The sequence below is a fragment of the Sapajus apella genome, unplaced genomic scaffold (genome assembly GCF_009761245.1).
Source record: "Sapajus apella isolate SASKATOON/1434 unplaced genomic scaffold, GSC_monkey_1.0 scaffold44, whole genome shotgun sequence".
NCBI lineage: Eukaryota > Metazoa > Chordata > Mammalia > Primates > Cebidae > Sapajus > Sapajus apella.
Genome location: NW_022436984.1, coordinates 16,025,409 through 16,040,010, shown reverse-complemented (window position 1 = coordinate 16,040,010; position 14,602 = coordinate 16,025,409). Strand labels below are relative to the sequence as shown.

At 41.9% G+C, this 14,602-nt stretch overlaps 1 protein-coding gene across 2 annotated transcripts in view; it reads right to left on the bottom strand.

The window, feature by feature from the left end:
- The window catches only part of MTA3 (metastasis associated 1 family member 3), a 138,859-nt gene extending 124,626 nt beyond the window's left edge, over positions 1-14,233 (bottom strand). For both annotated transcript variants that reach the window (XM_032239420.1, XM_032239421.1), the window contains exon 1: positions 14,021-14,233. In XM_032239420.1, the coding sequence (XP_032095311.1) occupies positions 14,021-14,190 (170 nt within the window). In that variant the 5' untranslated portion in view covers positions 14,191-14,233. The remainder of the gene's footprint in view (positions 1-14,020) is intronic.
- Between the last annotated feature and the right edge of the window lie 369 nt (positions 14,234-14,602).

Genomic DNA, 14,602 nt, shown 5'->3' with positions numbered 1-14,602 from the left:
GACAGATTAGAGGTTTCTTCCAACTTCCTTGTTCAGGGACCCTACAATTAAACCTCCTTCTTTGCTGCAACCTGCTGTCTCATAGAGTATTGACTGGCTGTGCTCATTGGAAAACTAAACTATCAAAATTACACTACCAAAAACAATTAAATTTTAAAAGCAAGAGGGCATATCATCAGTTTTCTGTGATCCTGACAACAAAAGAGATTGCTCCCTCATCCACTGCTTTTGGATCCCAGGTTGCATCGAGCATTTAACTAAACTGGGTATACCACCTCTAATCACAGCAATACATAAATTCATTCTGGCAATCTATTCCAATCTACTCCCATCTACCAACTATTGCTTTGCCGAGTATTTCAAATGTTTTTTGTTTAAAAAAAAAAAAAAATTGGTGGCTCATACCTGTAATCCCAGCACTTTGGGAGACCAAGGTGGGCGGATCACAAGATCAGGAGTTTGACACCAGCCTGGCCAATATGGTGAAACCCCATCTCTACTAAAAATACAAAAATCAGCTGGACATGGTGGCGGGTGCCTGTAGTCCCAGCTACTCAGGAGGCTGAGGCAGGAGAACCGCTTGAACCCGGGAGGCAGAGGTTGCAGTGAGCTAAGATCATGCCACTGCATTCCAGCTTGGGCAACAGAGCAAGACATAGTCTTAAAAAAAAATAAATAAAATTCTGCTTATACATAAAATACATTATGTTCATTTATTTATTTGTTTCTGACATATAGGACAACCTGAGGAAAAATTTTCCTTCAAATACTAATTGTTCTAGGTAAAACATAAACCAAAAAAAATTTCAAATTACAGCCTTTGAAAAAGGATGGAAATGTTCTGTCAATATTCAATAACTCAGTTTTAAAAATAGACATAAAGAAATAAATCCCAGGATTATAAGGTATTTTTATTCAGTGAGCTAACTGAATGAAAGCAGTTTCACAGCATCTCAGTGCAGGGAGGAGAGTGGAGTAATATTTTCAGTTTCAACAGAATAATGAATTAAATGACAGGCAAAGCCAATGTGTTTATCTCCTCTTTTCTGAAATGCCTTTTAAATAAGAAGATGCCCAGGTGCGCACACCTGTAAGCCCACCACTTTGGGAGGCCAAGGCATGCAAATCATCTGAGGTCAAGAGATCGAAACCAGACTGGCCAACATGGTAAAACCCCATCTCTACTAAAAAATACCAAAAAAAAGTAGTCGAGCACAGTGGCAGGTGCCTGTAATACCAGCTACTTGAGAGGATGAGGCAAAAGAATCACTTGAACCTGGAAGGTGGAGGTTGCAGTGAGCTGAGATCATGTCATTACATTCCAGCCTGGGTGACAAGAGCAAAATTCTGTCTCAAAAAATAAAGAAGAAGAAGAAAATTTAAAACAAAAGAACCTGGCACGGCATGATGGCTCGCACCTGTAATCCTAGCACTTTGGGAAGCCCAGGTGAGCGGATCATCTGAGGTCAGGAGTTTGAGACCAGCCTGGCCAACATGACAAAACCCCGTCTCCGTCTCTATTAAATATTAAAATTAAAAAAAAAAAAAAAATTAGCAGGGCTTGGTGGTGCACACTTGTAATCCCAGCTACTTGGGAGGGTAAGATGGGAGGATCACTTGAACCCTGGAAGTAGAGGTTGCAGTGAGCCAAGATTACACCACTGACTCCAACCTGGGCAACAGAGAGAGGCTCCATCTCAAAAAAAAAAAAAAAAAAAAAAAAAGAAGGAAAGAAAAAAGAACCTAAACCATAATAAAGAGAATCTGAGGGGCCATCAGCAGAAGAAAGATTTTCAGAAAATTTTGATAACAAACATGACATCTGACATTTGATAAAGGAGGTTTAATTGTAGGGTCCCCCAACAAGGAGGTTGGAAGAAACGTCTAATCTATCTCCCCAGGGAGTTTGGAGCTGGGGTTTTTAAGGCTTTTGGAGTGGGCCAAAGTTTTGAGATTTTTGATTGCTTGAAGAATTATATGGTGAAGTCATGAAATGGGGATAAAGAAGCTGAATTCTGCTGACCTCGTTTCCTTGTGGGGGCCTTGAAACTGGTTGCTGGAATTCATGGGACCTGAAAAACAACTTTTTTTTTTTTGAGACGTAGTCTTGCTATGCCCCCCAAGCTGGAGTGCAGTGGCAGGATCTCAGGTCTCTGCAACCTCTGCCTCCCAGGTTCAAGAAAGACTAAGAAGAAAAAACTAAGAAGAGCACAAATGGCCACTATCTACAATACTATTAAACAAGGCATTGCTGGTTTTCCCTAATACAATTAAAACAAGAAAAACAACTAAGAAACGAAGCCCAGGCCTGGCACAGTGACTTGGAAGGCCAAGGAAGGAGGATCACTTGAAGCCAGGAGTTAGAGACAACCCTGGACAACTTAGGGAGGTCAGTCACTACAAAAAAAATTTTTTTAATTAACTGAACATTGTGGTTGGCACCTACAGTCCCAGCTGTTTAGGAGGCTGAGGTAAGAGGATGGCTAGAACCCAGAAGTTCAAGGTTGCAGTGAGCCATGAATCATGCCACTGCACTCCAGCCTGGAAAACAGAGAGAAACCCTGTTTCTAAAGGAAAAAAAGAGAAAAAAGAAACAAAGACCAAAATATACATAAAGGGAGCTGGCTGGGCACAGTGGCTCACGCCTGTAATCCCAGCGCTATGGGAGGCAGAGGCAGGTGGATCACAAGGTCAGCAGTTCAAGAGCAACCTGACCAACATGGTGAAACCCCGCCTCTTCTAAAAATAGAAAAATTAGCTGGGTGTGGCACCTGTAATGCCAGCTACTTGGGAGGGTGAGGCAGGAGAATCACTTGAACCCTGGAGGTGGAGGTTGCAGTGAGCCAAGATCATTCCACTGCACTCCAACCTAGGCAACAGAGCAAGACTCCACCTCAAAAAAAAAAGAAAAAACAGAAGCTCCCATTCAGCCTTGCTACCTTGGTTTTGAATAAGAATAGATAGCTATGAATCATCTAATACTGGAGAACAGCCTACAGCACAAAAGATAAATACAAAAAATCAACAACTGAACTTGAAGAAACAAATTAGGCAACAACACAGAACTGTGAAGATAATAATTCAATTTATTAAAGTGACTGGTGAAGATACTGTGTTCATAAAACAAATTTTAAAACATGATTGGCAAAATCAAAATATCACTAGATGTGCTAGAAAAAAAGATTTAGCCCACGGACCTCCACCTCCGAAAAAAGAGAAAGGAAGAAAACTTGAAAATATGAGAAAAGGGGCTGGGCATGGTGGCTCATGCCTGTAATCCCAACAATTTGGGAGGCCGAGGCCAGTAGATCACTTGAGGCCAGGAGTTTGAGACCAAACTGAGGAACATGGTGAAACCCCATCTCTACTAAAAATACAAAAATTAGCTGGGCATGGTGGTGTATGCCTCTAATTCCACTGCTTGAGAGGCTGAGGCATGAAAATTGGTTGAACCCGGTAGGTGGAGGTTGCAGTGAGCCAAGATCGCGTGACTGCACTCCAGCCTAGGTAACAGCGAAAGACTCCATCTCAAAAAAAAAAAAATAATAATGTGTGTGTGTGTGTGTGTGTGTGTGTGTGTGTGTGTATATATATATATATATATATATATAGAGAGAGAGAGAGAGAGAGAGAGAGAGACAGGAAACAGACAACCAAGGAGATCTAACACACGAGCAATAGAAATACTAGAAAAAAAAAAAAAAGAAAGAAAGAAAGAAAGAAAAATTAGAGGAAAAAAGTCTCAGCTATAAAGGTAGACAGATTAGGCCAGGCATGGTGACTCACAACTGTAATCTCAGCAATTTGGGAGGCCGAGGCAGGTGAATCACCTAAGGTCAGGAGTTTGAGACCAGCCTGGCCTACATCGTGAAACACCGTCTCTACAAAAAATACAAAAATTAGCCAGGCAAACTCCGAGAAAAAAAATAAAACAAGTCTACAATGAACACGTCAGTATGTGTATTTCTACAACCTTCTGTGAGAAGTGCTGTAGAATAAAGTCCCAAAAGCAGAATGCTGGCTCACAGGGTATGTGCACATTGCAATTTGATTGATTTTTCTGGTTATATGAATACTCGGACAAGAAGAGTATCTATTTCTCCATCCAACAGTGGATATTAAGACAAGAACTGGCCAGGCATAGTGGCTCACACCTATAATCCCAGCACTTTGGGAGGCTGAGGCAGGTGGATCACCTGAGGTCGGGAGTTCGAGACCAGCATGACCAACATGGAGAAACCCCATCTCTACTAAAAATACAAAATTAGCCGGGCGTGGTGGTACATGCCTGTAATACCAGCTACTCAGACGGCTAAGGAAGAAGACTCACTTGAACCTGGGAGGCAGAGGTTGTGGTGAGCCGAGATCACGCCATTGCACTCCAGCCTGGGCAACAAGAGCAAAACACCATCTCAAAAAAGAAAAAAAAAAGACAAGATTCTCTCCCCTATAATTCTTATAGGGCAGAACCTTTCCTATTTAACCCTTTCTCATGGTTGCTGCAAAATGTTCTTAAATTGGTTTGCTTCACAACAAATAATGAGTATACAAAAAAAGCTTTCCTATTCTCTGTCTGGTGTTCCATGTAAAAGTCCGAGGTTAACTCAGAATAGACACCCTTGCTCAGAGTTTGAGCAAAAAAAAAGAAAAAGCATGTAACCTAAAATTTCATTTAAGGTCAATTGCAATTAAGATATTACTCAGCTGGGCATGGTGGCTCACGCTTGTAATCCCAGGACTTTGGGAGGCCAAGGCAGGAGGATCGCTTGAGGTTAGCAGTTTTTGACCAACCTGGCCAACATGGAAAAACCCCGTCTCTACAAAAAAATACAAAAATTAGCCAGGTGTAGGGGCGTGGGCCTGTAATTCCAGCTATTCATGAAGCTAAGATTGGTGCACTAACAGAGCCTGGGAGGTAGAGGCTGCAGTGTGCCGTGATTGTGCCACTACACTCCAGCCTGGGTGACAGAGTGAGACCCCGTCTCAAAAAAAAAAAAAAAAAAAAAAAAAAAGATTATATGGGCCGGCCACGCAGTGGCTCATGCCTGTAATCCCAGCACTTTGGGAGGCTGAGGCAGGCAGATATCTGAGGTCAGGAGTTTGAGACCAGCCTGACCAACATGGTGAAACCTCTGTCTCAACTAAAAAATACAAAAAAATCAGCTGGGTGTGGTGGTGTATATCTGTAATCTCAGTTACTCGGGAGGCTGCGGCGGGACAATCACTTGAATCCAGGAGGCTGAGTTGCAGTGAGCAGAGATCACACCAATGCACTCCAGCCTGGGTAACAACAGTGAAATTCCGGCTCAAAAACAAAAAATAAAAAAGAAGAAGAGATTATTCAAATATCTGTTGATGACTCATTTCTTTAAGGAACAAAAGTAAAATTAAATGTGAACTCTATACAAAGTTCAAATCCTGAATGGTTATTGGATACAGTGTTCCATAGTAAACATTAAAAAAAAAAAAAATAGATCTTCAAGAATCTTATAATCTAAAATGAAGTCTAAATAGAACCACCTAGGCCCGGCGTGGTGGCTCACACCTGTAATCCCAGCAATTTGGGAGGCCAAGGCAGGCAGATCATTTGAGGTCAGGAGATCGAAACCATCCTAGCCAACATGGCGAAACCCCATCTCTTCTAAAAATACAAAAATTAGCCAGGCATGGTGGTGCGTTCCTGTAACCTCGGGTACTCAGGAGGCTGAGGTAGGAGAATTGCATGAACCCAGGATGCGGAGGTTGCAATGAACTGAGAATGTGCCATTGCACTCCAGCCTGGGCGACAGGGCAAGGCAGGAGGATCGCTTGAGGCCAGCAAAATAAAACAAATAAAATGAAATAAAATAAAAATAGATAAAAAAACAGAACGACCTAGACAAATTTTACATAAGATCCAAGATCCTTACAGGCTTCTTGTGATACTTTCACAATTGAATTAAGGCAATGCCTCATTTTGGGGGACAGAAAATCATGTAGAAGTGACATGGCAATACTTAAACCAGGAAAAGTTCACTAGAAATTGTGGTTACAGTCACACTTCTATATAAAGATTGTGATAGCATCTGTATTCTAGGCTCCTAACATAACAACTGCTTGTTTTTCTTGTGACGGAGTCTTGTTCTATTGCCCAGGCTGGAGTGCAGTGGTGCAGTCTCAGCTCACTGCAACCTCCATCTCCCAGGTTCAAGAGATTCTCCTGCCTCAGCCTCCTGAGTAGCTAGGATTAAAGGTATCCGCCACCACTCCCAGCTAATTTTTGTATTTTCAGTAGAGATGGGGTATCACCATATTGGCCAGACTGATCTCAAACTCCTGACACCAGATGATCCACCCGCTGCTGCCTCCCAAAGTGCTAGGATTCAGGCATGAGCCACTGGGCCCGGCCTCAAACCTAATAACAGTTAAAAAGGGAAAGAGGCGGGCCGGGCGCGGTGGCTCATGCCTGTAATCCCAGCACTTTGGGAGGCCGAGGCGGGTGGATCACGAGGTCAAGAGATCGAGACCATCCTGGTCAACATGGTGAAACCCCGTCTCTACTAAAAATACAAAAAATCAGCTGGGCATGGTGGCACGTGTCTGTAATCCCAGCTACTCAGGAGGCTGAGGCAGGAGAATTGCCTGAACCCAGGAGGCGGAGGCTGCGGTGAGCCGAGATCACGCCATTGCACTCCAGCCTGGGTAACAAGAGCGAAACTCCGTCTCAAAAAAAAAAAAAAAAGGGAAAGAGGCAGGGCGCAGTGGCTCATGCCTGTAATCCCAGCACTTTGGGAGGCTGAGGTAGACAGATCACTTGAGACCAGGAGTTCGAGACCAGCATGGCCAATATGGCAAAACCCCATCTCTACTAAAAATAAAAAAATAGACCGAGTGCGGTGGCTCACGTCCGTAATCCCAACACTTTGGGAGGCCAAGGTGGGTGGATCATCTGAGGTCAGGGGTTTGAAACCAGCCTGACCAACATGGTGAAACCCTGTCACTACTAAAAATACAAAAATTAGCCAGGCATGGTGGCGCACACCTGTATTCCCAGCTACTCGGGAAGCTGAGGTAGGAGAATTGTTCGAACCCAGGAGATGGAGGATGCAATGAGCAAAGAGCATGCCATTGCACTCCAGCCTGGGTGACAAGAGCAAAACTCCATCTCAAAAATAAATTAAATAAAATAATTAGCCAGGTATGGTTGTGCCTCTAGTCCCAGTTACTCAGGTGGCTAAGGCACAAGAATTACTTGAACCCAGGAGGCAGAGGTTGCAATCAGCTAAGATGACAATACTGCACTCCAGCGTGGGTGACAGAATGAATCTCAAAAAACACACAGAAAAGGAAAAGAATGCAAGGCTTTCTCTGAAGCACTCTAGAGATTGCTCAAACACTACATACACCTGTATCTTTAAGTTCTGTCCTACTACTGCCACCAGATTAAGGTTCTGGATAGCTTCTCTGGCCTTTCTTAAAAAAAGTAGAGTCAGCTGGACACAATGGCTCACACTTGTTATCCCAACACTTTGGGAGGCCAAGACAGGATGATCACTTAAGGCCAGGAGGTCGGGACCAGCCTGGACAACGTAGGGAGACCCTATCTCTACAAAACAATTTAAAAATTTAAAATTAGCCAGGTGTGGTGGTAAACAGCTCTGGTCGTAGCTGCTCAGGAGGCTAAGGTAGGAGGACTGCTTGAGTCCTGGAAGCCGAGGCTGTAGTGAGCTGTGTGTGCTTCTAAACTCCAACATGGGCAACAAAGTGAGATTCTGTCTCAAAATAAATAAATAAATAAAAATATAAAAATAAAAAGTATACCATGGTTCAGCAATGAGGTAGACAGAATTCTCAACAGTGACACTCTGAACCAGGTCCAGATTTACTGACGTGGGTATAATGGGCTTCTCTAACACCACTCACTCCTTGTAGCAAGATAAACTTGGAGAATAAGTAACCATGTCCAAAAATCCTTACAGTAGGGCAAACTGAGTCCAATAATCAGCAGGTACCTACGGAAATGTTTTTAAGACACACTGAAGCATAACTTCAAAGGCTGCAGTCCAGGCCACAGGGTTGGCAAGCAGAAAAGAATTGGCTCTTTTAAAATATGACTTACTTGCTGCACCACAACTGGGAAATAGGCATGAATCATTACAAGTACCAATGCTCTAATTAGCAGCTTTTAGAAATCCACGGTTTGTGTATTTGAGATGTGGAAAACTGATGTTGGACCAGATAAACTACACATCCATAAACATGGGCAGCAATCACCAGTCAAGTATTTCCTAGTTCCTAATATACACCTATCACTGTAACATTACCTATTAGTGTAATAGTATAGTTTATATGCTTAAATAGGTTTGTAACTTAATTCTATCCATTTGACTTGAGCACCTAAGTTGAAGAATTATGTGGGAAAAAAACAGAACATCAAAGAGACTACCTAATTAACAGAAAATCAAAGAGTCTACCTAATTAACAAATTACTGAGGAGTTTTCCATCTCTGATGCTTTTTAACACTTACAGTTATATAGTCATGATAATATCACATTTCTGGGTCTTGGACAGTGGCTCATGCCTATAATCCCAGCACTCTGGGAGGCCAAAGCGGGAAGATCAACTGGGGTCAGGAGTTTGAGACCAGCCTGGCCAACATAGTGAAATACTGTCTCTACTAAAAACACAAAACTTAGCTGGGCGTGATGGTGTGCACTGGTAATCCCAGCTACCAGGGAGTTACCTAACCATTGTGTGTTTCAGTCTCCTAGTCTGCAAAATGTGGCCAATAATAGGACCTACTTCACCATGCTAATTTTTGTATTATTTATAGAGACAGTGTGTCCTAATGTTGCCCAGGCTGGTCTTTAACTACTAGGCTCATGTAATCCTCCTACCTCAGCCTCTCAAAGTGCTAGAATTACAGGCAGAGCAACTGTACCCAACTAAATATTAGAATTTTTAAAAGCCAAATTCACTATAGTACACATGAGCTATATTTAAGACTGAGTTATATATATATATATATTTATTTATATATATATTTAATTTTATTTTATTTTGTTTTTTTTTTTTGAGACGGAGTTTCGCTCTTGTTACCCAGGCTGGAGTGCAATGGCACGATCTAGGCTCACCGCAACCTCCGCCTCCCGGGTTCAGGCAATTCTCCTGCCTCAGACTCCTGAGTCGCTGGGATTACAGGCACGCGCCACCATGCCCAGCTAATGTTTTGTATTTTTAGTAGAGACGGGGTTTCACCATGTTGACCAGGATGGTCTCGATCTCTTGACCTCATGATCCACCCGCCTCGGCCTCCCAAAGTGCTGGGATTACAGGCTTGAGCCACCGCGCCCAGCTAGACTAAGTTATATATTAATATAATGAGTACAACAGCCCAAGCATCACAAAGCAGATAATCGAAGGGTAGGTTTAGAGATGAGATAAAAGACAACAGCTAAATAACCAGTATATTAGCCTTCACCAATTGTGAAGAGCTGAGTTGCCCATCTCAAATTTATAAATTTTCAGTCTACTTATGAATGAATGTACAATGAAGACATATTTGTAAATCAGATGATACAAATTTAAAGTTATTGAATATTTGTAGTAAGAAAATCTATTAATGAAAATATTAGTCATACACACATATTGAAACTGAATACAGTATAATATATACATATGACATCTAGCAGCTGACATAACAACGCTTATAGTGCTTTATAATGTTTGCAGCATATAATCTATTATTCAATTACCTCAATCACTGTGCATGAATGAAGCATGCTGCCTCTCACCTTGCCCCAAAAATATGTCCCAAAGGGACAGTCACTACTCAAGCCCTATCTATCTCACAAACAGATGAATCATTAACTCTACTCTGAAAAGTCCTGGGTCCTGTCCACTCTCTCTTCCAGTGTAATCAGAAGAAATAAAGAGGTTCCTCCCTGCCACTTTGGGAAGCATAAGCGTCTCATGAATATTATAGTTCACAGACTACAAAGGAACTCAAGAATGCCTCAGTCAGGTTTTCTTCTATGTTCCAAAGAGCACCAAGGAAATTCTGGGCACTTGATAGTGTCCCTGAGAGTAAAATATCAAATTACCCTCCTTGCTGCCAAAGAACAATGGGGCTTTGGTAATTTTCTCCTTTTAAATCCAAAAAGATTAAGACATGACTTCAACATTAGCCAGATGTCAAGACCACACCAATGTGCACTTGTTCCACATCAGCATGTGGGCTGGTTAGCAGAGCTCCATGCCTTGGCCACGGACTGCCCCTAACCCCATTCAGCTGCTTAAAAATGATGCTCACAAATGAGAAAACGTGACTGTGCACTATTCCCTCTCAATTTGGAAAAACAAAAACAAAAAGCCCCAAATGTCTATGATTCTTCATCATAATTCAAAGAAATTACCACCCAGTAAACTCACTGAGTTTATAAGCCAGGTCTCAATTATCAAGCACTTATTAAAGCTCCCTAAGGTAGAATATACTCAGGAAATGTGTTCGACAGTAACTAAACGATCATGTAGACTATGTAATTTCTATGTTCAACAAAGAAGTGTCTTGATAATTATATTTTATTATACTCTCTCAGTCCTTATGGAAGATTAAAAACACGACTAGTTTTTCCATTCCAGGCAATCTGTTAAAAGAAACCAACGTTCCTTATAAACAGATTTCAAGCTATCAGGAGAGTAAATTAAAAATATACTTGCGTCTTTTAGATACATTTTTAAAACCATTTCTCAGATTCTTGTTCTGGCAAGAGTCAAGACTGGCCACATAACTTCTTTATTTTTATTTATTTATTTCTCTTTTTTTGAGATAAGATTCTCACTCTGTCGCCCAGGCTAGAGTACAGTAGTGCAATTTTAGCTCACTGCAACCTTCACCTCCCAGGTTCCATCAATTCTCCTGCCTCAGCCTCCAGAGTAGCTGGGATTACACACATGTGCCACCAGGCCCAGCTAATTTTTGTATTTTTAGTAGAGACAAAGTTTCACCATGTTGGCTAGGCTGGTCTCGAACTCCTGCCGTAAAGTGATCCACCTGCCTTGGCCTCCCAAAGTGTTGGGATTAAAGGCATGAGCCACCGTGCCCAGCCCCACATAACTTCTTGAACTTAAAATTAATCTTTATATTCTAGTGTCTCCCAATTAAGTAAGTGGAGGCCATGCTTGTGTCTCACACCTGTACTCCCAACAGTTTGGGAGGCTGAAGTGGGTGGATCACTTTAGGTCAAGAGCTCGAGGCCAGTCTGGCCAGCATGGTAAGATACCATCTCTACAAAAAATATAAAAAATCAGCCAGACATGGTGGCACATGCCTGTAGTCCCAGCTACTTGGGAGCCTGAGGTGGGAGGATCGCTCGAGCCTGGTCAAGACTGCAGTGAGCTATGATCATGCCACTACATTCCAGCCTAGGCAACAAAGCAGGATCCTGCAGTATCAGTCAATCAATAAAAAGTGCATATGGCTCTTTAGCATCATTAGTTATACACAACTTTAAGAAAATCTCAAAATATGTTTTTATGTTCCATCTCTTTGAACAATATTCACCTATTCTCTATTTTTCTTTCTTTAAATAGCATTATTGGTTGATAAAAAGACTATTCCCATATTACCTGGCCTAATTGTCTTTTCCAGCACTACTTAAGTCATACAGAATATACTAACTATAGCAAATCTAACCATAGTAGTCCCTAATAAAAATCCTAAATAGCAGGCCATAGCAGAGTGTGCTTATATTCCCAGTCATTCAGGACACTGAGGCAAGAGGATCGTTGGTGCTCATGACCAGCCTGGGCAACATAGCCAGCTCCATATCTCTCTATTTATCTATCTCACCTACTTATTATTTACTTCACATAGGGTCTTGTTCTGTCCCCCAGGATAGGGTACGGCGATATAACCATGGCTCAGAGCAGCCTCAAATTCCTGGGCTTATACAATCCCCCACCTCAGCCTCCCAATTAGCTGGACTCACAAACACACATCACCATGCTCGGCTAATTTGTATATTTTTGGTAGAGACAAGTTCTTGCTATATTGACTCCTGGCATCATGCAATCCTCCTCCCACCTAGGCCTCCCAAAGACTGCATTTCAATTTAGAAAACAAAACAAATAAAAACAATGATATGAGGTTTACTATGGGGGTGAGGGAGCAGATCACGTTATTTCTCAAAAGATTTGGAGAAAAAGAAATCACACACTTTCTACCATGGAAGATCTCTGGGTCCATTTCTATAAAAAAGAAGTTGTGCACAAACATACCAGGAATTGTTGTATGTGTGTTTGTGTAAGTACCAGGACCAAATTAGAGCTTTAAAAAGTCTGCCAGCCAGGTGTGGTGGCTCACGCCTGTAATCCCAGCACTTTGGGATAGACAGGTGGATCACGAGGTCAGGAGTTCGAGACCAGCCTGACCAACATGGTGAAACCTCATCTCTACTAAAAATACAAAAATTAGTTGGGCATGGTGGTGCACACCTGTAATCCCAGCTACTCAGGAGGCTGAGGCAGGAGAACTGCCTGAACCTGGGAGGCGGAAGTTGTAGTGAGCCAAGATCGTGCTACTGCACTCCAACCTGGGTGACAGTCGCCAAACCTGTCTGAACCCAAAAAGGCAGACACAGATTCAATCCCAATGTTGGGGGATAAAGAGGAGTAAGCAATTATTGAAATAATGCATTATATATAGTTTTTTGGACCATTAGCAGCAAAGCTGGATAAAAAAAATAGAAATAGAGATTATGAACAGAAGTTGAAGGCATTTCTTTAACCTAAGAGGAGTGAAACACTGTACTTGCTCACATATCCTCACCCTGGTCACGTGCTGCTGCTTTCATACACCCCATGCTCACCTGCGCCCTCTATTTGCGCCTCACATCCTATGGAAAGCTGAGTAAGTGCCAATTTCTCCTGAAGCTTTCCTGACAGAGGGTCAGAATCTTTTGAGCTCAAACATTTTGTTATACCTCTAAGATGCACTGATTATAGACTACAATGAAAAATAGCTCAACGATATCTTAAATTTGATCACAACCAGTAGATCACAGAAAACCACCATTTTTCCTCAACAGCTGCCGAAACGACAAACAAGGGGCTAGTTTTTTCGCTTTTTGACTTTTTTACAGTAGAAAAAGAATTTAATTAACAGAAGGGTGGTCCATATGAGAGAATCAGAGATCTCACCCAAATCAGTCACCTTTTTTCTTCATGTTTGTATGCTATCAATGCATAAATCAGATGCCATTAAGGAATAGTAACGTTTTCATCCCAGTGATCCCAAAAGAAAACAAAAAGCCATATATCCTATAAGGACAAGAATCACCTGCCTGGGAAGCAGATTTGGGGTTCTAACCTTTGGTTTCTAGTAACTATATAATTTTTTTAGAACCTGGAAATGACAAGTATTTCCCAAAATTATGTCTGCTGGACACTGTTCTGCACCATTCTGAAAAGACATTCAAATCAATTGGGAAAGGGCATTTGTTTTACAGTTTTATTGTTTTTGGTTTTTTTGAGATAGAGTGGCACTCTGTCATCTAGTGGAAAACTGTGGCACAATGTCAGCACACTGCAACCTCTGCCTCCCAGGTTCAAGCAATTCTCCTGCCTTGGTCTGTGAGTCGCTGGGATTACAGGCAAGTACCACCACGCCCAGCTAAATTTTTATATTTTTAGTAGAGACAGGTTTTCACTAGGTTGGCCAGGCTGGTCTCAAACTCCTGACCTCAAATGATCCACATGCCTCGGCCTCCCAAAGTGCTGGATTACAGGCGTGAGCCACTGCGCCCAGCCAGGAAAAGCCGTATTAAAACAAAGTTAAAATGGTTACTTTACTGGAGAACTTTTGTGGGGCTTTAATATGCTAGTATACACTATAAATTCCCAATCTAAAATTCAATTATGAAGCCTTTAGTAAAGTAGTTTATGCAAGATCGTGAGAAGAGTTTGGACAACGCTTCAAAGAAGTCTTTCAGTTTTTCGTCACTGTAGTACTGAGTACTTTGGTTCCTAAAAAGTTCTTACCTGATATGTGTTGCAGGCAGAGATTCATACTGGCGTGACAAAAAGAGTTCTCTATGTTTCAACTGATGTTTCTGCTTATCAGTCAAGTCAGCCTCAACTGTTGTTTCAGATTCTTCCTCAATTTCTTCTACACAAATAAAATTCAAAGAATTTATTAGTACAAAGCACATTATCTGTTTGGATATTGAAACAGATCAAATCAACATTTGATTCAATATTTTCTTCAAACTAATCAATTTTAATCAATTTTACCAGATGCAGTAGCTCACACCTGTAATCCTAGCACTTTGTGAAGCCAAGGCTGGTGGATCACCTGAGGTCAGGAGTTTGAAATCAGCCTGGCCAACATGGCGAAACCCCGTCTCCACTAAGAATGCAAAAACTAGCCAGGCGTGGTGGCAGGTGCCTGTAATCCCAGCTACTCAAGAGGCTGGAGCAGGAGGATAGCTTGAGCCTGGTGGGGAGGCTGCAATGAGCCAAGATTGTGCCACGTCACTCCAGTCTGGGAGAAAAAGCAAGACTCCATCTCAAAAAACCAAACAAAAAAATTAAACATTTATCTTGTCAGTTCAACTATAACCA